Source organism: Zootoca vivipara, chromosome 2, assembly GCF_963506605.1.
Source record: "Zootoca vivipara chromosome 2, rZooViv1.1, whole genome shotgun sequence".
NCBI lineage: Eukaryota > Metazoa > Chordata > Lepidosauria > Squamata > Lacertidae > Zootoca > Zootoca vivipara.
In genome coordinates this window covers 94,473,352-94,495,367 of record NC_083277.1, presented here as the reverse complement: position 1 = coordinate 94,495,367, position 22,016 = coordinate 94,473,352, and the positions used below count along the sequence as shown (strand labels likewise).

At 41.8% G+C, this 22,016-nt stretch overlaps 2 protein-coding genes across 14 annotated transcripts in view; one reads left to right on the top strand and one right to left on the bottom strand.

Annotated features, from left to right (window-relative positions):
* MBTD1 (mbt domain containing 1) overlaps positions 1–13,420 on the top strand; it is a 46,832-nt gene extending 33,412 nt beyond the window's left edge. For 8 of the 13 annotated variants that reach the window (XM_060271887.1, XM_060271886.1, XM_060271890.1 and 5 more), the window contains 2 exons: positions 670–861; positions 9,667–13,420. In XM_060271887.1, the coding sequence (XP_060127870.1) occupies positions 670–861; positions 9,667–9,785 (311 nt within the window). In that variant the 3' untranslated portion in view covers positions 9,786–13,420. The remainder of the gene's footprint in view (positions 1–669; positions 862–9,666) is intronic. The other 5 variants (XM_035104321.2, XM_035104326.2, XM_035104325.2 and 2 more) reach the window with 1 other exon arrangement.
* Positions 13,421–15,677: 2,257 nt separating this feature from the next.
* Positions 15,678–21,911, bottom strand: LOC118079775 (nucleoside diphosphate kinase). Its single transcript, XM_035104344.1, has 5 exons — positions 21,796–21,911; positions 19,962–20,097; positions 17,797–17,898; positions 16,451–16,563; positions 15,678–15,927 (listed from the first exon to the last, which is right to left on the bottom strand). The coding sequence occupies exons 2-5, from the start codon at positions 20,088–20,090 to the stop codon at positions 15,810–15,812; spliced, it is 462 nt and encodes a 153-aa protein (XP_034960235.1). The 5' UTR covers positions 20,091–20,097; positions 21,796–21,911; the 3' UTR covers positions 15,678–15,809.
* Between the last annotated feature and the right edge of the window lie 105 nt (positions 21,912–22,016).

The window sequence follows — 22,016 nt, the reverse complement described above, 5'->3', positions numbered from 1 at the left end:
TAAAAATTATAAGCTGCTTTTTAGCCGAAGAGGCCTCAAAGCAGTGTACAACAGCTACATAATGCAATAAGCATTTAAAATAAATAAATAAATAAATAAATAAAAGGAATTCACACTTCCGTCCTTTTTTTGGAGCAGCTCTTCAGATTGGTCATGTAGGCACTCTTCACTTATCAAGACACAAGGGATTAGACTGAGGTATCGTAGAAAGTAGTTTTCTGTATAGCAAAGCATGTGCTTAATTGGTGTGACTTTAACTATCTATAAAAACCCTTAGTTTGCAGGTTTTACACCTAGGTTAGCCTGTGATTTTAAATTGCTACAGAGGAGTAAATCCAGATGTGAGACGAGCAATATGAAACCATCATTTTTTTCACTAACAAATTTGTATTTCTTCCATAAAAGAGAGTGGTAAATTTAAGGTGATTCCTGAAAATGTGTTGTCATAGGAGGATGTTTCATAGAGTTCTGTGGCTCTGCCATGAGTCACCAGCAACACTTTCCAAAATAATTCCCTTGGCTGTAGTTAATGAAGATGTGGGCATGCACCGAGGTGTCCATAAGTCCAGTGAGCACCAACTGGAGGCCTTTCTCAGTGAGTGATTAGTCTTGAGTTGCTTTAACACACTTTGATCTAAGTGTTTTACTTTAGTTTGACTTGATGTTTAGAGAGGAAGATACCAGTTGGGAAGAAGCCTGTCAGTTTGTCGAGCGTCCCCATGACAGGTGGGGTGCGGAGGAGCTTCTCTGGTGATGAAGAGTTGACTCCTCCTCAGTATCGAACCCTTCCAGCACAGACAGCCCCGGAGGCCTGCCAGCCTCCCAGGACTAGCAGAGAGTTCAGTCCCAGCCTCAAAACAGGTAATTGGTCATGTAAAAAAAATTCGCTTATTAATGGAGGGCAAAATTGATTGAGGATCAAGCATGGTCAGGCATGAAACATGCTGACTCATTGCCGCCCCCACTTTTCATTTAAAAATAGAAAGAACATCCATTTCCTCCAGTATTTGCATCAGCCCATAAGCCCATCTCATTGAATTAATCACAAGTGTTGAGTCCCTGTTTTTTCCTGCTGCTTCAGAACTCAGCAAATCTCTTCAGAATGAACTAAATGGAAGTGCTTTCAATGTAGAGATACTGAAACAAAGTGAATAAGTGCCAATAGATTTCAATTATCACTGGATATTATTTTATATCCTGGATGTCATATACAAAAATAATCTATGGTCACCCTGAAAAAAGAGGGAAACTAGTTTTGGAAGATTTTAAAAACATCACCCCCAAAACTTAATAGACCTCTGTCAACAGCTTCCCATATTTTTCTTTAAGCTGAAAACAGATTTCAAATGAATATGTTCCCAAAATAAGTCCCTGTTGTGTGTTACTATTCTGATTTTCATTCTGACACAACGATCAGGAGAAAATGAGCAGAATGAAAGGGATTGAGTCACACTTGAGATGAATACAAACGGTGTAAGCTTGACACAGATGCCTCTTTCCAGATGTAAGAGAATTGAAAGTACAAAGCGACTTACTCTCAACAGTGTTTAGTGTGGGAATAGGTACTTATTTAGTCTGAAGTAGACTAAATTCAGGACAGGAGCTTATATTGTCAGTCTAATTCAGAGCTCCTCTACGGAGATCTCCCCCACTTACTAGTACCTTGCTGGGCTTAATAGTGGAAAGGGTAGCACTGCATGCGCAAAGGCTACTGGCAGGCTCATTAAAGTCTTGTCAATGTCCACATTTAGGTTGAAACAAAATAGCCTGTTGACCTTGGGGCTGATAAAGGTGCCCACTTAGAAAAGGTTATAAAATATGCTAGGTTCCAACCCTAGAAATATAAACAAGTTGGGTCTGCTCCCCTTCCTTGTGAATGGCTAGAAATATGGCTAGATTGGGAGGTTCTTTTCTGGACATAACCCAATTTGCACTCAACCAGAATCTATTGTAGGATCTTTCCTGTTCCAGGGGGGGCTTTGCAGTTTTCAGGCATGGACACAGATGCATATTGTCATGTACCTGTGGCATGATTGGCATGTTCCTGTGCATAAAGGCCACGGCAAAGGCTGCAGTTTGCTTGACATGAGTCAGTCTTTGCCTGCCAGCCCCAAACAGCTGTTCTGGTATTCAGCAAGAAAGGTCCCGTTTACACCATACAGCAGGTTGGAGTGTGCACAGGGTCTCTGAACAGCGAGGAACCAAAAATCTGAGAAGCCACTCAGTTTTACCTGCTTCTCCTGGGGTGAACAAATTGAGGATTTGATTTATTTACAAATTTTCTCCTCACCTAGCCCTAGTTTTAACTATTCCTACTTCTTGGATAGTTGTAACTATTGGAGCATATACGGTACTTACTACAGCTGTTGGTTAGAGAGAAAAATGTTCCACATCTCTCCAACAGGAATGAAGTGTCTTTCCCCAGTAAGCATGCTGAAGACCTATGGCATATTTAAAACAATAGGCAGAAGGCCAAGTGCAGCTCATTATACATCCTCATTTTTCGGTCATTACAACATCTCTATACAGATGCATTGTTCAGTGGTAACTCACCTCACTACTTAAAAGCTGGTCTTGTTTCCTTGAGTGTTCATACTACTAACTTTGTTTGCATTTTAAATGTTAAGAATTGTTAAACTGGTTGCATTTTTTCAGCACTGAAAACATAAAACCTTTAGGTAATTTTTGAGAGACTGGTCTCTTGGAGAACATGCAATGTCCCCAAATGAGTCCCATTTTTATACATACATACATACCTTGTTAATTGATTTGATATAGGGTCTACAGTGCACTGAATTTCCAAGGTTGCAAGGGTAGTGGGCTGGGGGGGGGGCGGTGATGGGGAATGCTGCAGGACCTCAGTGAGTTTACAAAAGTTCAGAAGAAACTTGCATATATCTGCTACCTTCTTGCCTTCTGAGAATTCACCATGTTTACCCTAACCAATAAAATATCAGAGTCCCATATATCTCCTTGTATTGTACTGTATATGTAGGAGCCAGGCCCGGCTGTGTGGCTTTTTGAGATGGCTTTTCTTTTTGCAATATGCCCTTTTCTAATCCTTTTGATGAAATGCTTTATTTGTGCCACTGTCTCAGGCATGTTAAAGATCAGAAAACAGGTATTTGATGATAGGGATGAAATTAGCTTCTATGCTTCCTTCCATCAATTACTAAGGGTAGTGCCAGAATACCAGCCTACTTTGAGCTGTAGCTGTGGAATTTCACTACCGGGATCTACGTGTGAGAGGTCCATTTTCAATATGAAATAATGATGTGATGATGAAAAAGCATGCTCCCCCACCCTTTTTTGGTGCAGCTATTAAGAGCATTGGAGCATAACTCCATAATGAATTTTGTAGCCTTAAATTTAGGTCCTCTAAATATTGGACAAATAGAATGAACTGAACAAAGTATTTCCTGTGGTGTAAGCTGAAAATTGAGAGCATTATAATGAGCAACAAGACTTCATTATCATGCATGATATTTTCTACCTTTAATTAGCTGCAGCTGAGTTATTTTCTTCATGTTCCTGAGGAGGTGCCTTGACTCCAATTGCTACTGCACTAATAGAAAGAAAGAAATATCTCTTTCCCCCCAATGCTATTGCCATTTTGTAAATCACCAGTATTTTTGTATTTGAAGCTAAGAGAAATAAAACAGGAGCTTGAAGCAAATGATATTGTTTACTGAGCTCTTGCACAAAATAAATAGGTTGCTTGCTCTTCTGTAACTCCATCCTAGTTACTGCCCACATTAGAAAGATGAAATAGCTATATAATGGTAATGGGAAAATGATTGATGCCCCTGATAGTAGTGACCCATGAATATAATAATCTTTGAAAAACTGAACAAACTTGTTTGATAACTGGACCTTCTATTTGTATCAAATCATCATGAAGTTTTGAGCATGCTTAAGTGAGTTGAGAGACCCTGAAACCTAGACATGTTTTTCCCAGGTTGTCTAGCTTTGGGGCTCCTTTATACCTCCATAAGGTATATGTAATTGAAGAATCCAAAACCTAAAGAATCCTAAAAGGGATTTACTGTTGGCCTTGGTATACTGCCCAGAGAGTTATTTTACCCAAATATTCCCAGCATTTCAAAAGTGTTCTGCAATTGGCATGGAAGTGATTGCCCTTTTGAGACCTAAAGCCTTTGTAGACATGTTGGACATGTGGTCCTTTCTCCAGGGTCATTGTGACCCTGAAGTCCAGCTGCTCTCAGTCTTTGATTATTATGGAATAGAGTATGAGACAATTGCAGTCTACTTTCATTCCCCATTTGATCCTCCATGAAGCTCCTTGAGAGATTTCAAAGCCACTCCACTTGTAGGGAGAGATACAGCAAGTGGGTTACGCCTGTACAGTCTGCCAAAATGTACGGGTGGAAAAAGAGTTCAGCAGTCTGCAATTACTAAAAGTGACCTAAAAGTGTGCTAGGAATTGGGGGGGGGGCAGGGAGAGAAATGAATTGAGAAAATATTTATTTTGCATGTTGTAGAATGTGTATAATTCTAATGTCATGTTTTAATATTCAAACTTTTTAAATTTTATTTAGCAGAGGAATGTGAGTCAGCAAGGAAGATGAGATAGAACCATACTAAGAGCGAAACCAAGTGACCTCTGTTTTAGTAAGGTTCCAAGTAGCAACAGGTTGTACTTTTGAGACTGCATTACAACATGCTCCTTTGCACTTTCCAAAGACTATTTATGTCAATGTTTGTAAAGTAAACTGCAATATTGGATCCGAGCAAAAAAAAAGCAACTGAACTTGCCATCTTGTCATCAAAAGCCGCCTGTAATGGATGCTTCAGAAGAAGCATAAAAGGAAAAAAATAGCCGTTATAGTATATTCTTTTCCCACAACAGTCCCTTTTGCCAGCCAGAGCCTCGGATTATTTTTTATGAATCTTTTAGTTATTTCGTGATTAGTTACTTGGCTCTTTTGGATATTGTCCTTCTTATTAAAGGCTGTATATGTCTTGTTTGCTACTTTAGTCAGTGTCAACAGTTTTTATGCAGCTGTCTATGTGACTGTTATATCACATTTTTAACGGAAGAGACTCTCTTTAAAAAATCTTGTCTGAACCATATTTGTTTCCTTTGCATCAGATATAGCACACCTTCACCATACCATAGAATCATAGAGCTGGAAGGGACCCAAGGGTCATCTAGTTCAGCCCCCTGCAATGCAGGAATCTCGGCTAAAGCATCCATGACAGATGACCATGTTTTGCTGGTTTGCCAGTATCAAAACAATAAGCAGCAGTACAATCAGTGCATTGAACTGTAAAATATTTATGTCGAATATCCATAGATGGTTGGCAATATGTACAGCAGTCTTTTAAATTGACTGTACCGGTACTTCCTTTGAGATCTTTTGAAAGCGTTAACTAGGGGAATGAACTTGGAACTTGGAACTGGATCTGTCAATGGACCAGATCCCTAATGCCCCGCTCCCATAGACCAGCTTTGACTATTGAGTAGGACCACCCAGGGATGTAACGTGGTGGTGGTGGTGGTCTGCCAGGGCGAAGGCCCCAGGCACATTTTCCCAAGGGGCACTGATCACGCCGCCCTGCCAGCCCTGCACCACTTTGCAAGGCTGGGATCTGATCTGAATGATTCACTGGGCAAATCATTCAGATCAGCTCCTAGCCTCGCAAAGCGGTGCAGGGCTGGCGTCATTCCACCGGCACCTGCTGTTTATAGTCACTGCTCCTGCTGTTCTTCACAGACACACAAGGACCACCTGCATGAAGCTTGTGGGCTTCTTGGTAGTCTGGGGACCACAGTTTCATATCTCCTGAACTAATCTGTATGGGGAAATGTAGAGTATATGCTTTATTTCTAGCATGCTAGTTCAACTTAACAACTTTTTTTAAAAAAACAGTGTAGGAGGGAGTATTAAAACATATAACCCTAGCATTGGAGATGATATTATAATCTGAACAGGCCTTTATTCTGAATTTGTAAAGAGGCTTGTGTCGAAAGGCAGCTCTGATAAATTCTTCCAGTTTCTCTCTTCCACTACAGACCATTCCATACTCTTCTAGACAGAAGTGGCTGGGACATTGTTTTTCAGGGGGTAGCCAGAAAAGCCCCATTGTGCAAGCAGAGTTCCACTTACTGTTCTTTGGATGCAAACTTAAGAATGTCACTTGGTAAAATCACAAAAATTCAAGAGCAATATAACCCTTTAAGTAATTCACGTTATCCTATAGGTATAATAATCAATTTGCACTCCATACATTTTGACAAAAGCATTAACAAAATTACATTACAAACCAGGTGATTGTATCTCATATTCCCCCCAAAATTGTGAGTCTACTTTTTCATAAAAACTCTTTATTTGCATCCTCAGGTAATGCATTAATTTCCCCATTATTACTTCCAATGGTAAAACTGGCAAAGTACATTCAGTGGATGCACCTTAGTATTCAAAGTGGCGGAGTAAATTGTTGTAGGGAACTTCATACAACTTCACAGAGAGGTTTAAGTTTATTTTTGAGAAAGTAAGGCCACATGGTTTGGTAAGAGGGGAAATACGAAACCGTAGGCAAATTCTCATATAATGGCAAATTGCCATTAAAATGAAATCCAAGGTAATGGCAAAATGGCAGCAAACGCTGTTTTGAATTAAAGATATTACTATTAAAAGTGGCATACCCCAATTTAGCAAGGGTGATCCTGGACAGAAGCAGAAGTTGAAAAGCAAAGGTCCTCATGCAACTAAAACGAGTGTGGAACCTCTGACGTAGGGGCTAAATGAGGCTCTCCCTAGGCAACACCCCTAAAGGTCTTGCTTGTAATAACAACAACAACAACAATTTATTATTTATACCCCCCCCATCTGGCCAGGTTCCCCCAGCCACTCTGGACGGCTTCCAACAAAATATTAAAATACAGAAATCCATCATACATTAACAGCTTCCCTATACAGGGCTGCCTTAAGATGCCTTCTAAAGGTCTGGTAATTGTTGTTCTCTTTGACCTCTGGTGGGAGGGCATTCCACAGGGTGGGTGCCACTACCAAGAAGGCCCTCTGCCTGGTTCCCTGTAACTTGGCTTCTCGTAGCGAGGGAACCGCCAGAAGGCCCTCGGCGCTGGATCTCAGTGTCCGGGCAGAATGATGGGGGTGGAGACGCTCCTTCAGGTATACTGGACCGAGGCCACTTAGGGCTTTGTACCCTACTCATGTGCTTTTGCCTGGCTGGAGTGTATCCTACTGTACAAAGGCAAAGGTCACATCCATTGCACTGCCCCAAACTGGCATGCAACACCCCGGAGCTACGGTACACCTATGGAGATCCATGTCAGAACAGGGGTGGGTGGGTGGGTGGGTGGGTGTCTACCTGCCAAACAGACGACAGCAACTTTTCAGGCTGACTCCACCATCCATCTCTTTATGGAGATACATGTGTGTTCCGTGTGGCAATTTGTGGGTCTGAGCCATTGTGTGCAACATGAAGGAAGCAATGCTGCTGCTTTATTCAGCCTGGATCGAGGCTCTTTGTAGAAGACTAACACTCAAGCTCTGGTGATGCCGCTTTAAGAAAGGAGCAAGCAAATCTAAGAGGACTTGGATCTAGGAATCAAAATGTGAGGGATGGCTAAAGAAAGTAGAACCTAAGGAAAACGTGGGTAATACTCATAGAAAAATACATACAGGATGATTCATAATGAAGTCTACAGTTTCCATTCACTATAAATGGAAACTAGACTTCATTATGAATCACCCTGTACTTTTTAAATATATGAAAGGCTGTCATAATTAACATAGAATGTAGAGAGGATATTTGACTGTGTGACCAAAATGCCTGCTATCGAGTGAATGATTCTACTTGTTCTGTTGGTGTCATGAAAAGTGTTATGGGTCTGAGCAATCATCTACCAAGATTAGTGTCTTGGGTTTAGGCGCAACGCTCACTGAGGTGGTAAACCTGTGGCTGAGATGTAGCACTTCAGACCATAGGTGGGGACTTGAATGCTTGCTCGCTCTCCATATACAGTATTATACAGAAAACTAGGAGAAGGAATCTAGCCTAGCTTCTCCCTAATTTGCTGGATTTCTGTGTGCAATGAATCTTCCTTAAAACTAGGGAGGTTTTTGCTGTCAAATAGAACAAATGATGCAGATGTTTATCATGGGTCCATGCACGACCCTTATTTAATATGTACAGTATTTGAACCTTCTTGAAACCTTTGCGTAATTGTGATTGTGTCCCACTCTGAATCCTATATAAAAACTATCACTGGGGTGAAAACACTGGATTCTGGGACTGGATTCTGGGTTGCCTGTGTGGTTTTGCAACATTCCCATCACATTCTTCATCAAGCAGCCTGATGAAGGCTGTACCTAACTTCCCCTATATTTAAATTTCACTTAATTCCTGTCAATTTGAAAAGAAATTCCTTATTTGGAATTATTGCAATTGTGTGTGTTCAAGCGGGGGTGGGTACCATTTTAGCAGCTGGGAGATAATGTGAAAAAAGTTAACACATTTTCTTAAAATTGTGCCTTCACCAATGAAAAGTACAATTTTAGAATTATTATTATTTTTACTAGTAAGCAGATTTGTGCACATTTAATAAATTGAAACATCCAGTCAATCAACTTTTTAAAAGTTGGGTAATGACACAAATGGCTTAGCTTGTAGGAGCTTGACAAAACATTTTCCTCCAATAAGCAAGCCCACCTTCTAGGTCAGGTATCCCCGACCTGCGGCCCTCCAGATGTTTGGGCCTACAACTCCCATGATCCGTAGCTAACAGGACTAGTGGTCAGGGATGATGGGAACTGTAGTCCAAAACATCTGGAAGGCCGAAGGTTGGGGATGCCTGTTCTAGGTACTGACTGTGCAATGTAGTACTGTTTATCATCCTGTTTCCTTGCCTTTTAGCTAGGAAAGCCAATGTGAGGTCCCACAGAGTGTTAGACTTTGATCCAATAAGATCTGAGTTCCAAATCCCATCTCAGCTGGATCTCACTCGTGTTTTTAAGAATAATCACTCTCAGCCTGAGTTTCCCAGTCTGTTAACATACTAATAGTGGTTAATAGAAGAGGGCATGCACATAAGAGCAAATAATAGAAAGGTTGAAATACACACTGATGATTTTTTTAATGGAAGTAATAGATAATAGTAAAATGAGATAATAACTTAATACAGGGGATTTCTGTGTAGAGGGGGAATCCATCAATGAACTTCAGTTTTTGTTTAGGCCCTCACCTGTCGGTCCCCCCTGCTTAGTCCTTTGTGCTGTATTCATTCAACAATCAATGCCTTGTTTTCCTCCCAAAAGTTTATTATGATGAGTGGGAATGTTGTACCTTGAAGATGAGGATTCTACTGAATGGGGAGCAAAACTCTCCACAGAATTGTACTAAAAGGTCATAACCGAATCACCTTTTCTTTCCTCCCTCCTTTTCTTAGTCACATTTTCAATTACATGAGTTCACTATTTTTCAATGTCTGTACTGTACTTAATTTAATAATTTTTTCAGTGTTAAATTGTGGGGGTTCGCATTTTGTTACAGAGGTAACAACAAGTTGGAGCATGCTTGAAAATTTCAGAGTCTGAACTGAAAGGAAATGTGTTGCTCCCTGTTGTCTTCAAATGTTCACCAATTTTTCATTGAATAAACCTCCTTTTTCATGTTTAGTCTCCTCACTGCAGCTGAAGGAGGAGTTGCTAGATGGAGAGGAATACAACTTTCTTCAAGGAGCATCTGATCAGGAAAGCAATGGGTCAGCCAGCCACTACATCAAACAAGAACCCTAAGGGCAGATCAGGGCAGGATGGTACAAAAAGAGCCTTTCTTCAAGACTGATGTTCCCATTCTGATGATACAGTTTGATGGCTTCTACCAAGGGCACTTTGCTAACTGCAGAATAAGATTTCAATTCAGAATTTTTGGAGGATGAGGAAACTATTTTAGTGAAAAAAAGATTTTTCAATTTATTAAAAAAATTGACACTTGTGTTGTATTTGAAGCTTTTAAAAGAATTTTTGTAATATTTTCAAGTTCAGATTTATTGTGCATTGTTTAAAAAATGAGATTCTAATTTTTTGGTAAGAATTAAAAGCTTAATTATAGCAGGATTGCAGGAAACCCTTTGAGGAGGATGAGGTGGTAGTATATAGTGGGGGGGGAAGCAAATGAACTGTTTGTAACAAGTGAGCCTTCTGGTACAAGCTGGGAGATTCTGATTTCAAAGCTACACTAGTCATGCCCTGTCTTTTCCATGGTGAAATCATGGGACTCTGATCTTAGGGGTGGTGAAGACATACCAAAATAGGTTGGAAGAATGGAGTCTGGAAAGGGTTTCTCCTGGAAGTGGCAACATGATTTTCAAGAGTTTGTGCTTAAATTTTTGAAGAACGAAGCTGAGGTCCAAGCTTTCTGGAGGCCATTGGGTTTGGGCTGGATTCTGCTGCATTGTGGTTTCCTGTTCACATTTTAAAATGTCGGGATATTCATGGAAATGATCAGCAAAGTTTCAGCACGTTTCGGCTGGAGAGGTTACAAAATGGACATGAGTTTGTGACTTTATTTTTTCATGTGTAAGGAAAACGAGGCAGACGCAAAAGGCCCTTTTCTACAGAAACTTTGTGACAGGCCTGCTTTCCATCCCGGTGGAAGACACAGCTGAGGCAAATAGAGGAGGACATGGCATTTTGCTTTCCCTACCCATTTGGAAGAGCTTTTGGGTTATGAATTGAACTGGCTTGCCTAAGGATGACATGGCCCTGCTTTTAGGCCTCATGCTTTCTTTGACTTGGCTGCGGACACCATTTTCAAGCAAAAGGTTTTCGAGAACATGTAATGACTGATGTGGCAAGAATGCTGAAGAACCTGGAATCTTTCCTCTGAGAACTGAATCTGTGTTGATATTCGCACATGGCTTCATTCTCAGAACTAACATGCTGACATTGCCACTCTGTGGTGTTGTGACAGGATGATGATGCGTGTCAAGAGTTTTGCTTTTACCAGTAAGGTTCATTAACTAAACTCTCAGGAATTAACTGCTTATGTTCTGTAACTGCTTCTGGGTCATTGCAGGTCCTCTTTAGAGCAGTATAACTGTCAAATTCTTGACTCTAGGGTAGGACTTAGAAGAAAGTAATCCTATAGATTAACCTCTACACACTTTAAGCCTAATGCTTTACATTGGCAACTTGCAAAGCCCCAGAGATGATTTTTTGGCATATGTTTTGAATTTTTAAAAACGCATAGAAAGTTGAAAACCAGCAATTTTGATTCTTTTCTTAATTATCTTGCTCTATTGTTGGGTACATACCATTGGTGATATGCAAAGGTTTACCACATTCTATGCAAGAGGGGATAATGGTATAAAATTTTGTAACTACTGGAAGTACATTTTTTTTCTGTATAGTATAGGAATGTATGAGAACAATTTCTAGTCTTTTTCCCCCCTCCCCCTATAGCTGGGCCATTTTTGACTGCTTCATGTAAACATATTTTTAAACTGATTATCAGGTGTCAAATACTTGTGAATTTAGGTGATAATTAGATATTCTCTGTCTCTAAAAAGATTTTGGCTTAACTGAGCTGCCTTCATTTTTTTCCCCTTGGGTAGAATGCAGCCCCCTTCCACAAATGCTGCATTGCAGCTGTTTTTGAAACTTCTCCAGTTTGTAAAGCAGTTCTTAATGCGGGCAAGAGAGGGCTGCTTTGGAGGGAGGAGCAAAATCCTGCATTGTGTGTACACACCCACAAAGGGGTTCACTAGATTTCAACTAATATTTTGAAAAGTCACAGTACAAACTGACCTAAGAAATCCTCCTCCTCCCTCCCTGTATTTTTGTTAATCCTTAAACCAGTGCCTCTCAAAACCAAGGATGACCCATGCCATCAGGCCAGTTGATAGAATGATCTAAAAGGCAGAGATTCCAGAGAGAATTAGAAGCAATTTCCCGCCCCCCTGCCCCCATTTTAAGGTGTAGTTCTGTTAGCCAAGATTGTGGTGCTCTGGGGCTAGCATTCAGAGCCTGTGTTTTCATAGGGTCTGACTTGGAAAGATTTAGAGTAGCATTTCTACAAGTATTTCTTCTGGTTTCAGTAGGGACCACTTGCATAATACTGCTTAATAAAGATACAGGAGAAGGTCCTCTGTCAAGAGGAGAAGCAAGCCAGAAAGAGAGCTTAGATTTGTGTGTAAATTGAGTCCTGTATGGTCATAAAATCCAATCTTGGGCTTAACACAACATACCCTTAGGTGGAATTGCCTCCTTTTTACCTGGCAGAAATTCCATATCTTAAGAACTATATAACGGGCGGAAGTTCAGAAGGTACAACTTTCTTCATCACTGAACATTTAATGCTTTGAACACTGAACCTGCTGAATTTCTGTCAGTTATGCAGTCTGTCAGGATCAAAGGTGGACACCCTCCTCCTACCTCTGTTGAATATGGCAGCTCCTGGAACATCCATAGCCACATTTGATCCTTACCACATCAACCTGGAATAGTCCCAGGGACCTGTTGGACCTTGTCAGACCTAGAATCATGCTGCAAGGGTGATCATCTTGATTAGTGCTACATTGGCTAGTCTTTGGGTTTCTGGAGGTAGATCTGCATACATGTTAAGTTGGTACCACTGCCAATCTAATCCGCCCCAATTTCTGCCTGTAGGCAGAATACCACATCCCAATACATAACGTGTGTATGGTAGACTTCTTATTTGTGGGAAAACCTATTAAAATTGCTTCACGGCTCCCTTGTTCCAGCTTAGTTCCCTGGGGTTATTACTTCTTTCGCTTTATTTCTTCAGTGTTTATTCTAAGCAACATTTGTCTGTGGCCTCTTAATACAGCAGGTAACTGGGTGGCAGTGAGCTTCCTTAGTACTGGGTCTAATTGCTTTGGTATGCATGCATTTTTTTTGTATAATTTAGCTCGAAGAACATTCTCTTTATTTTACTGTGAAATAATTAACACAAAATTGGGGTGGTGTGATGGGGGGGGGATAGTTGGTCAGGGATTTGATGCCTGTACTGATGCAAAGGGTCAGCTACTTTCAGTATTTGGCGCACATTTTTTATATATATATATAAACAAGAAGGCACCACAGACAAGGTCAAGTTGCATTGTAAGTGCTCCTTTTTACAGCCGGCCCTTTTGTTTTGTTTTAATTTTCCTTTCTGAATCTGACAAAAGCAAAAGCAGTTATCAGTTTCTTGTTCTATTGATACTAACACGGGTTTCAGTGTTTGTTCGTTTTTATTGTCGTCATTTTTATGTGATGTGAACACCTTCTCCCATCAATATTTGTATTATGGTGCTAATATATTTGGTAACAATCCTTTATTGGAAAGGGATTAAAACTGTGATTAAATTGATTTTTTTTCTTTTTAATTTTCATATTTAAGTAAAGTCTCAGCCATTTATAAAAAAGAAGAAGAAAAAGCATCAACTTTTGCCCTGGAAAAACAATCAGGGCAGAAGTGGAAAAAAAAGTTGAATAGGGTTTTTACATCATTTCTGTATGTATTTGATATAGATCAATATCTGTATAAATTTAATCTTTTATTTTCTGGTAACTTGTGTGGTCAAATGGGAGCGTTTTAAAACCTCTAATGAAATGTATATAACTCAGTGAAAATGCTTTTGATGAAATTAATGTTACTTTCATTTTTACCAGACTGCAAATTTTCAAGCATGGATGTGAAAAAAGCATTAAAAATTATAACTTTGTGTACAAGATGAAAATAATTCACTAAATTTGCCTTTTTTACACAAAATAAAAATGTTAAAAGTAAAGCTAGGTGGCTAGACTTTTTCCTCTCTCATTTTCAGGTGCCGCCAACATGAATCTTTAACAGCAGGAATTTGCTTAGAAAACCAGAGCCTGATCAAACAAAATGCCGATAAGGCTGCTGTTCTCATGGTGAAATTGCAATCTTCTCAGTCAGTCCAATAAGCATCAGTACAGTCCTATCTGGATTTAACTCGTTAAACTTCAGCCATATAACCACAACTTCCAAACATCAGTTGAACATGTTGGTCCATTGACCCATTCTTCTTCCAACAATTCTCTTGTCCTCCCAAAACTGGTAGGATTGTGTGGAAGGCATGTGGGAAAGGGCTAGCAGGCACGCTTTCACTGGAGACATTTAAAAGGCTAGTAGTTTATACTGTGGCCCTGGATGTTTATTGTATCAACCTTAGTAAAACTTTAAAAGAACTTGGACAAGTTCCAAAAATGCTTCAGCTAGAAAGGAAAATCAGTAACTAATTCATGTGATCAAGCTGAATTAGTACTTACTGGTCCTACTTTTAATCCACCATTTGTTTAGTAGTGTCAGACTCTTCGCAACTCCATGGACCGGAGCACGCCAGGCATTCCTGTCTTCTACTGCCTCCCGCAGTTTGGTCAGTCATGTTGGTAGCTTCGAGAACACTGCCCTGTGTAGTTAATCCACCATACATTCTGCATTTTAGGACTACCTAATAATCCGAGAGAGGGATGTGGGTGGCGTTGTGGTCTAAACCAGAGCCTAGGGCTTGCCGATCAGGTCGGTGGTTCGAATCCCCACTACGGGGTGAGCTCCCGTTGCTCAGTCCCTGCTCCTGCCAACCTAGCAGTTCAAAAGCATTCAAAGTGCAAGTAGATAAATAGGTACCGCTGCGGCGGGAAGGTAAACGGTTTGTGTGCTGCTCTGGTTCACCCGAAGCTGCTTAGTCATACTGGCCACATGACCTGGAAAAACTGCCTTTACTCGGCTCCCTCGGCCAGTAAAGCAAGATGAGCGCCGCAACCTGAGAGCCGTTCGTGACTGGACCTAACTGTCAGGGGTCCTTTACCTTTTTAATAATGCAAGACTCAAGGTTGTGTCTGTTGTCACCTAAAAAGGTGGCAAAGGACTCTCGTTGGTTCACATTGCTTTCCAAGGTGAGGTAGTGATGTTATTCCACAATTCTCCAATACTTACGAAGACCTCTTGTCTAATGACTTGCATGTGTGGGTAGAAATGTTGGCATACATGATAATTTTTCCTTTCCAAATCCAGTGTGGGTTTATAGGCCCAGGAGCCACCTTTTTCACAACAAAAGGGTTTGATAAACACAGCCATTATCAGATATGGTCTAGGATCTCCTTCAACAGTTTTTGGAACATTAGAATTCCACTGTTAACATTCAATTGCAGCCCCAATATTAGTCACACAACTTAGTCTTAATCACTTAAAATTGGTGGTTAAAATTTCTTACATTAGCACCAGCTTCCTCCCTGCTCTGTCAAATTTGATTGGCAGTGTTGAGCCAACATCATTATGGCTTCTAAAACATGGCTCTCCTATAGTAGTGCTGGGCATGATCTTGGCTTCTGAAAGCAGTCCTGTGGTAAGGAATATTTCATCTACTGTCTTTTTGAAAAAGAAAGCAGTAGTAGCTCGTGTCTCAAATGAATTGTTCAAGCTAGCTTAGACTTCCTTCAGGGTCCTCAAAGAGCTCTCACACATGTCAATTTGTAACACATATCTGGGCTAACCACTTTGAAAAACAATACACAAGCTCCACTGAAGCTTTAATTTGCAATAGTTACATTTGCCAGGCTATTTTTAATTTGCTGACACTCCTACCGGTAGTAATTCTACAACAGAAACTGTTCATAAGCTACCTTTTTGTTTCTCTAAAATGAAGAAATGTAAACTACTAATAATTCATATTTTATTTCTTAATGCCAATAATCACAAAGGTAACCGTGATAATTGCTCCCAGGACAGCAGGTGGGTGGAATGAGATGCTATGTTGGAAGAAGGCAGAACTCGTCACCAGGACTAATCTATTCATAAACCCAATCATGAGCACAAGGCTTGTAGTTCACAAGTTCTTCAGGCTTGAACCACAGATTGATCTCTTTCTGAGCACTCTCCACAGAGTCACTGCCATGAATGATGTTCCTACAAGGAAGACAAAGGAATTCATTTTCAAAACTTGTGTGACATTTAGAGACATTTCTGAAATAAGAATCTGGAACAGGCTACTTGACAGCTAAACCTACACATTTGAAATGTCTAGGTTGATAAGAAAGTAGCCACAAGAGTCAATCAATTTAGCTTAAAGGATTTCTCAGTCACACACACAAAATGAACCTATCATCACCTTTAATCAAATGACCGGCCAACTATATGGGTAGTTTCCCGGGTATATGAATGGCTATCAGCTAGCTCTTGATCATCAGAACCTTAAAAAAGTGAACAGTTAAGCTGTTTGATCAAAGCAAGTGGAACGAGCAATTTACCCTGCAAATGCAAAAGCATTTTATTCTGCTGAAGGGTATGCTTTCACTACCCAGTTTTCTCTTTTAAATAGTGGGGCATGTATTCTGAACATTTTCTTTTAAAGGTTTTGATAATTAGTAGTACTTCAGTGGCACCTTGCAAGTCTTATTTAATACAGATAAATATAAATTCTATTACCAACCTGCCCACTTGAATGCAGAAGTCGCCACGGATAGTGCCAGGCTTGGAATCTGCTGGGTTAGTTTCCCCCAACATTACTCTGCCCGTCTTCACCACATTGAGTCCTTCCCAAACCTGCAAGAATAAACTGCTTTAGCACATATGTTTAACCACGGTACTTGACCAGATGGAAGTGGTGAGAGCTTTTCTTATGGAGTTCGTTCTTCATGAAATGAAACAGGCACTGGCAGGTTGAGAGATCCTCAGAAGACCACATTGTGGGGCACACGTGTCATTTTGTCAGGCAACTGATATGCTTGCTTGTGCAGACAGAACATTTGTAATGGCGCAACACTGAATTACACCCTTGCTGTACAGTGCAGCAGGTCCTGGGAGTTTCTCTTTTTAAATAAGGTGGGAAATGTTTAGGGCTTTTTCCTTCTCTACCCTTTCCAGTTGAAGAAGCCAGTTCAAAACACGCCCACTTGCAAGTACCAAAATTCCAAGTGGATTTACTTCTTAGTAAATCAAGTTAGGGTCTGGCTGCGCAACATTTGCAGCAGCATTAACAGACTGCAAGAGGAAATTATTTTGGAAACAGCCAATCATTTCATTGCTTCACCCACTGTTAGCAGAGAAGAAATAACAAAGTAATAAATTCAGAGCGGATTTTTTTTAAAAAAAATTCTAAGACAAATTTAAATTATTTCTAGTCCCAATGATCTTTTAAGGCCCCATCTTAATTGGTCATCCACTCCAGAGGGCTGTCTATTCCCATCTTGCTCACCAAGGAAGAGGCAGAGCTACCCTTAGATTTCATATCCAGTATTTCTTACCTCTGCTCTGAAACAAGAAGTTTGGACTTGATATCCTGCCTTTCACTCCCCTTAAGGAGTCTCAAAGTGGCTAACAATCTCCTTTCCCCTCCTCCCCCACAACAAACACCCTGTGAGGTGAGTGAGGCTGAGAGACTTCAGAGAAGTGGGACTAGCCCAAGGTCACCCAGCAGCTGCATGTGGAGGAGCGGGGAAGTGAACACAGTTCACCAGATTACGAGTCCACCGCTCTTAACCACTACACCACGCTGGCTCTCCACAAGAGGAGGCTTGTTAGGGAATCAGAATTAACTGCAGAGCAGAACTGATAAATTAGTACAAACCTGCATCATCTCGCCTTTCCTTACTTTCCCACAAAGGCCTAAAGGAGAGAGGTAAGCTAACCTGTGGCAGCTGGGCTACAACTATATGACCACTGGCCATGCTGGTTGGGGCTGATGGAAGTTGGAACCACACCTGGAGAATATCAGGTATGTGCCACCCTGGTCTAAAGAGACAAAATACATGTTTAAGTTTACATAAGAACACTTACCATAGGTACTACAGGCCCAGAATTCATATATTTAACCAAACCAGGGTAGAATGGCCGATCTTTCAAGTCAATATAGTGCTGTTTGAGAAGTTCTTCAGGAGCCTATAAGAAAAGAGATGGTTAACCCTCATGATTAACTGCAGAAAGGAGCTGCTCTGAGCCACCCCTACTTAACCTAAGTCACTTAAGCAGAGTCCTGCTAGATCAAAGCAAAACCTGTCTAGTCAGTATCCTGTTTCCTAGTGGCTAACACAAATGTGTATGGTATTGGAAGCCCACAAGCAGGACATTTAACACTGAAACAGTACAGTGCCAAACAAGAAGTAGCAAAGCACTTGTAACTAAGCTCAACAGTTAGGCTACAAGAAAGCAAACTAATGGTAGTTTGGACAGTCAGTACCAACAGATTGTCCAGCATTGCTGCTGCTGTACAAGTTGTGTATTATCTTACTCAGTATAACCTTCTAGTCAAAGTCATACCAGCTTGTATGTATTGGGTAACACAGGTAGTTTTAATAGAACCCTACTGTACTTAGCAGGAAAGGGACAACTACCAAACTGAAATAGCACGAAGGCGAGGCTTGTATAACTGAAAGGCTGTATTTTGAAACAAGACTGAAAATAGGATGCATTTTTGTCTTGTTTACTAAAGTAGCTTTTGCTCTGTCTTAGCCTTGTGCAAGCTACAAAAAGTGTGCATAGGCGCTAGGGTATATTTAGCTTTCCCACAGCTATATAAGCTAAATTAAAAAGACAACACACATGCCAGCCACAGTGTAACCCTTCACTAAATATGTACCCTCGAGAGCATACCCCCTCCAAAAATAAAACATTTCTGACTGAAAGAGCACTTGAGCTCAAATCTTCCACAATCTGCAACCCATGCTGTGGTTCAAATTTGAATAACACACAAGGCTGGATAGCTCAGTCAGTACAGTGTGAGAATTTTAATCCCAGGGTTGTGGGTTCAAGCCCCACTTTGGGTGAAAGATTCCTGCATTGCAGGGGGTTGGACCTCATGGCCCCTTCCAACTCTACCAATTCCATGATTCTATGAACCGATACTTAAAAGACTGTTTAGGCAAAAGATATCCAAATGTTGAAATATTTCAAATCATGTCAGAAATAACAATTTAAAACACAAATACAAGCTCACACCTCCATCTCCACCTTCGATTTTGAGCTCTCACTGGTAGTTCCATTATGTCACCTCATATATAGCACAATACAGTGGTACCTCTGGTTGCGAACGGGATCCGTTCCGGAGGCCCGTTCGCAACATGAAAAGCCCGCAACCTGAAGCTCCATATCTGAGCAGGTGCTCGGCACGATCTGGCGCTTGTGCGCATGCGCAAAGTGTGATTTTAGTGCTACTGCGCATGCGTAAATGGCAAAACCCGGAAGTAACCCTTTCCGGTACTTCTGGGTCGCCGCGGGACACAACCTGAAGAAACGTAACATGAGGTATGACTGTAATGAGCTTTCTGCTGTTAACTTGCATCTTGGCTCACTTGATGGGTCCCTCAGATTGATGAATGACTACTGCCCCATGTTGTACACCTCAGTCCTGTTCTAAAGCATGACTGAACTTATCAATTAGGGTAGGGTGGGAGAAGCTGAAATGGATGAAGCAGCAGAAAGAGGACAAACCCTCTGTAAGCAATCAGTTCAGGCAGCTGGTAGGATCGAAAAGTTCCTCCCTCAGCAGCTTGCTAGACAGGAGGGAAGGGAGAGGGCTGGATGGATCTACTTTTTGGTTCTGGCCCCGCCCACTGCTGGCCTGCAGTCTCTGATCATAGCTGTCAACTTTTGGACTTGAAAATAAGGGATCAGCAGCCTCACCTGTCCACTTTTGGATTTGAAAATAAGGAATCAGCAGCCTCACCTGTCTCGGGGATAGTCTACGCCAGTATATCTAACAATCCAGGATAGCAGCAGGAAACGGCGCTGGAATAAGGGAATTTCCAGCAAAAAAAGGGAAAGTTGACAGCTGTGGCTTGGAATAAGGGAGTTTCCCGCAAAAAAAGGGAGGGTTGACAGCTATGCCTCCGATCTCTCTCTCTCTTACTCACACACACACACACACACACACACACACGAGAGAGACTACAGAAAAAGGTTCTCTAATCCTGCTTTACTGCACCATTTACCAATATTAAACTTACATGCATAAATTTCATAGCCACCAGTTTGAATCCCTTCTGTTCAAATCGCTTGATGATTTCACCTATTATTCCCCGCTGGACTCCATCAGGCTTGATGGCAATGAATGTGCGCTCTGTGTTGGAAGCCATTATCTCACTGCAAAAGAAATGGTTACAGGTAGGTAGCCGTGTTGGTCTGGGTCAAAGTAAAATAAAAAAATTCCTTCAGTAGCACCTTAAAGACCAACTAAGTTTTTATTTTGGTATGAGCTTTCGTGTGCATGCACACTTCTTCAGATGCAAAAGAAATGCTAAGAGAAGTGAGTAGGATTGGAATTATCCCCACAAACCACCACAGAAGATGAACCTATAGATAGAAGGAGAGCAATCACTGGGGCCGATAGAAGTTTGGGCCAGACATATTGAGGGCATCAGGTTGAGAAAGGCATGTGAAAAAATGCACAAGGTACTTCCTGTTCGTCAAGGTGACCGCCGTTCAACATTAAGGGACCAACTTACCAACAGTAAAAAAGGGTTAATTAGTATTATTTTGCGGAATTTTAAGTTAGCTTTTAAAAGACAAGCTGTGTGATAAATTGACTCCCTTGAACTGGTATACCATTAACTCTATGAGAAAGTGGCAACAGCAGTTGGCAGCCTCCAATGTCATGCCTTCTCTGCTCTTATGACTTTTGAGATCTGCCATCTTAGGAGCACACCAAGTAATTTCTTAAGAATTCTTTCAATCACAATATACAGTTTTCATCTTCCAAGTTGGAAGTGCATGAAAATCTTACTTTAAAGGGCAACCCAAAGCATTCGAACAGGACACAAAAGCAACCAGGGAACAGACTGTGTGATCTTTGTTCCATTTTTAATTTATCTGCAGCATCACCAGATAGGTAATAAGGAATCGTATTCAGGGTCGTATCTAGGGTGTGGTAAGGTGGGCCCCTGCCAGGGGTGCAGGTGAGGGAGGGGGCAAAATAGGCTAAAAAATGTCCATAAATACGTCTATAAATAAAAAATATCGATTACTGCCTCATAAGAAAAGGTTTTTAATAGAGGGTGAATTGAATGGATGGAGGGGGGTGTTGGAGAGGTGGAAAGAACTAATTTATCCGTGGGTAGGGGGCGCAATTTGGACGGCTATGCTAGGGGCGCAAGATCACCTAGCTACGGTATTAAGCCACAAAAGTAAAACAAGCCCAGGGAGGTTGCTTGCATTGACTGTGGGGGATGGGTGGAGTTTTGGCAAGAGATGGGGCTTCCTCCCCGCCCTAAACCGGAGTTGCAATTCTACACCCTTGCCCCCGCCCCGCACCGGGGCAGGCACCATTCGCCTGCACGTGGGCAAGGCTTCCTCCACCATCCGTCCACGTGTCGCGGAAGAGCCCTTTGTTCCCCTTCCCTCGGGCGGCGTCTATTTGGGCCTCTCCACCCTGGGACTGCAATCCTACACCCATTTACCCGGGAGTAAGCCCCACGTAATCCAACGGGGCTGGTTTCCGAGTAGACAGGCACAGGCATGTGCTTTGCGGCGGCGCTTGGGCTGCCTTCTTCTCCCAAGAGGCGGCAAGACACGCTGCCTCGGCCGCCTCAAGTTACAGAGGCCCCCGAGGGGAGGCGAGGAGAGGTTGCTGCGCCTCCCAGGCGGCTGGAAATGCGCTTTTTTTTTTTTTTTTGCAAAACGCACCCGTCCTCCTCCTCCGCGCCATTTCCTCTTTAGCCGGCTCCAGCTGCATTTCTTCCTTTTTTTTTTTTGCCCCAGAACCCCGTTTCGTTTTGGTTTCTCCCTCCAAGAAGAAAGGGAAGGGGGACCAAAGAAAGCCGGAGGGTGGTGGATAAAACTCACCTCAGCTGCAAGGAGTCTGGTCGGGCCCGGAGAGCGTGTCTGCAGCTGCTGTCTCCCTGCAAACCTCCAGGGGAAGAGGCGGAGCTAGACCGGGCCGGCGCCGGAGACAAGCCGGGAGGGGAGCAAAAGAGGCGGGCTTGGTCGTGGGCTGGAGCCTCCTCCTCCTCCTCCGCGTAGGTCCCTCGCCGCCGCTTTAGTTTTTGCAATCTGAGCAGATAATG

What these genes read in the sequence shown, in the direction of transcription:
- LOC118079775 (XM_035104344.1), bottom strand. Translation starts at nt 20,090, where the DNA reads ATGGCTTCCAACACAGAGCGCACATTCATTGCCATCAAGCCTGATGGA. An exon ending in CTGGGCCTGTAGTACCTATG is followed by an intron (nt 16,564 to 17,796) that starts GTAAGTGTTCTT and finishes TTATTCTTGCAG; the next exon opens with GTTTGGGAAGGACTCAATGT. An exon ending in TTCTGCATTCAAGTGGGCAG is followed by an intron (nt 15,928 to 16,450) that starts GTTGGTAATAGA and finishes TCTTCCTTGTAG; the next exon opens with GAACATCATTCATGGCAGTG.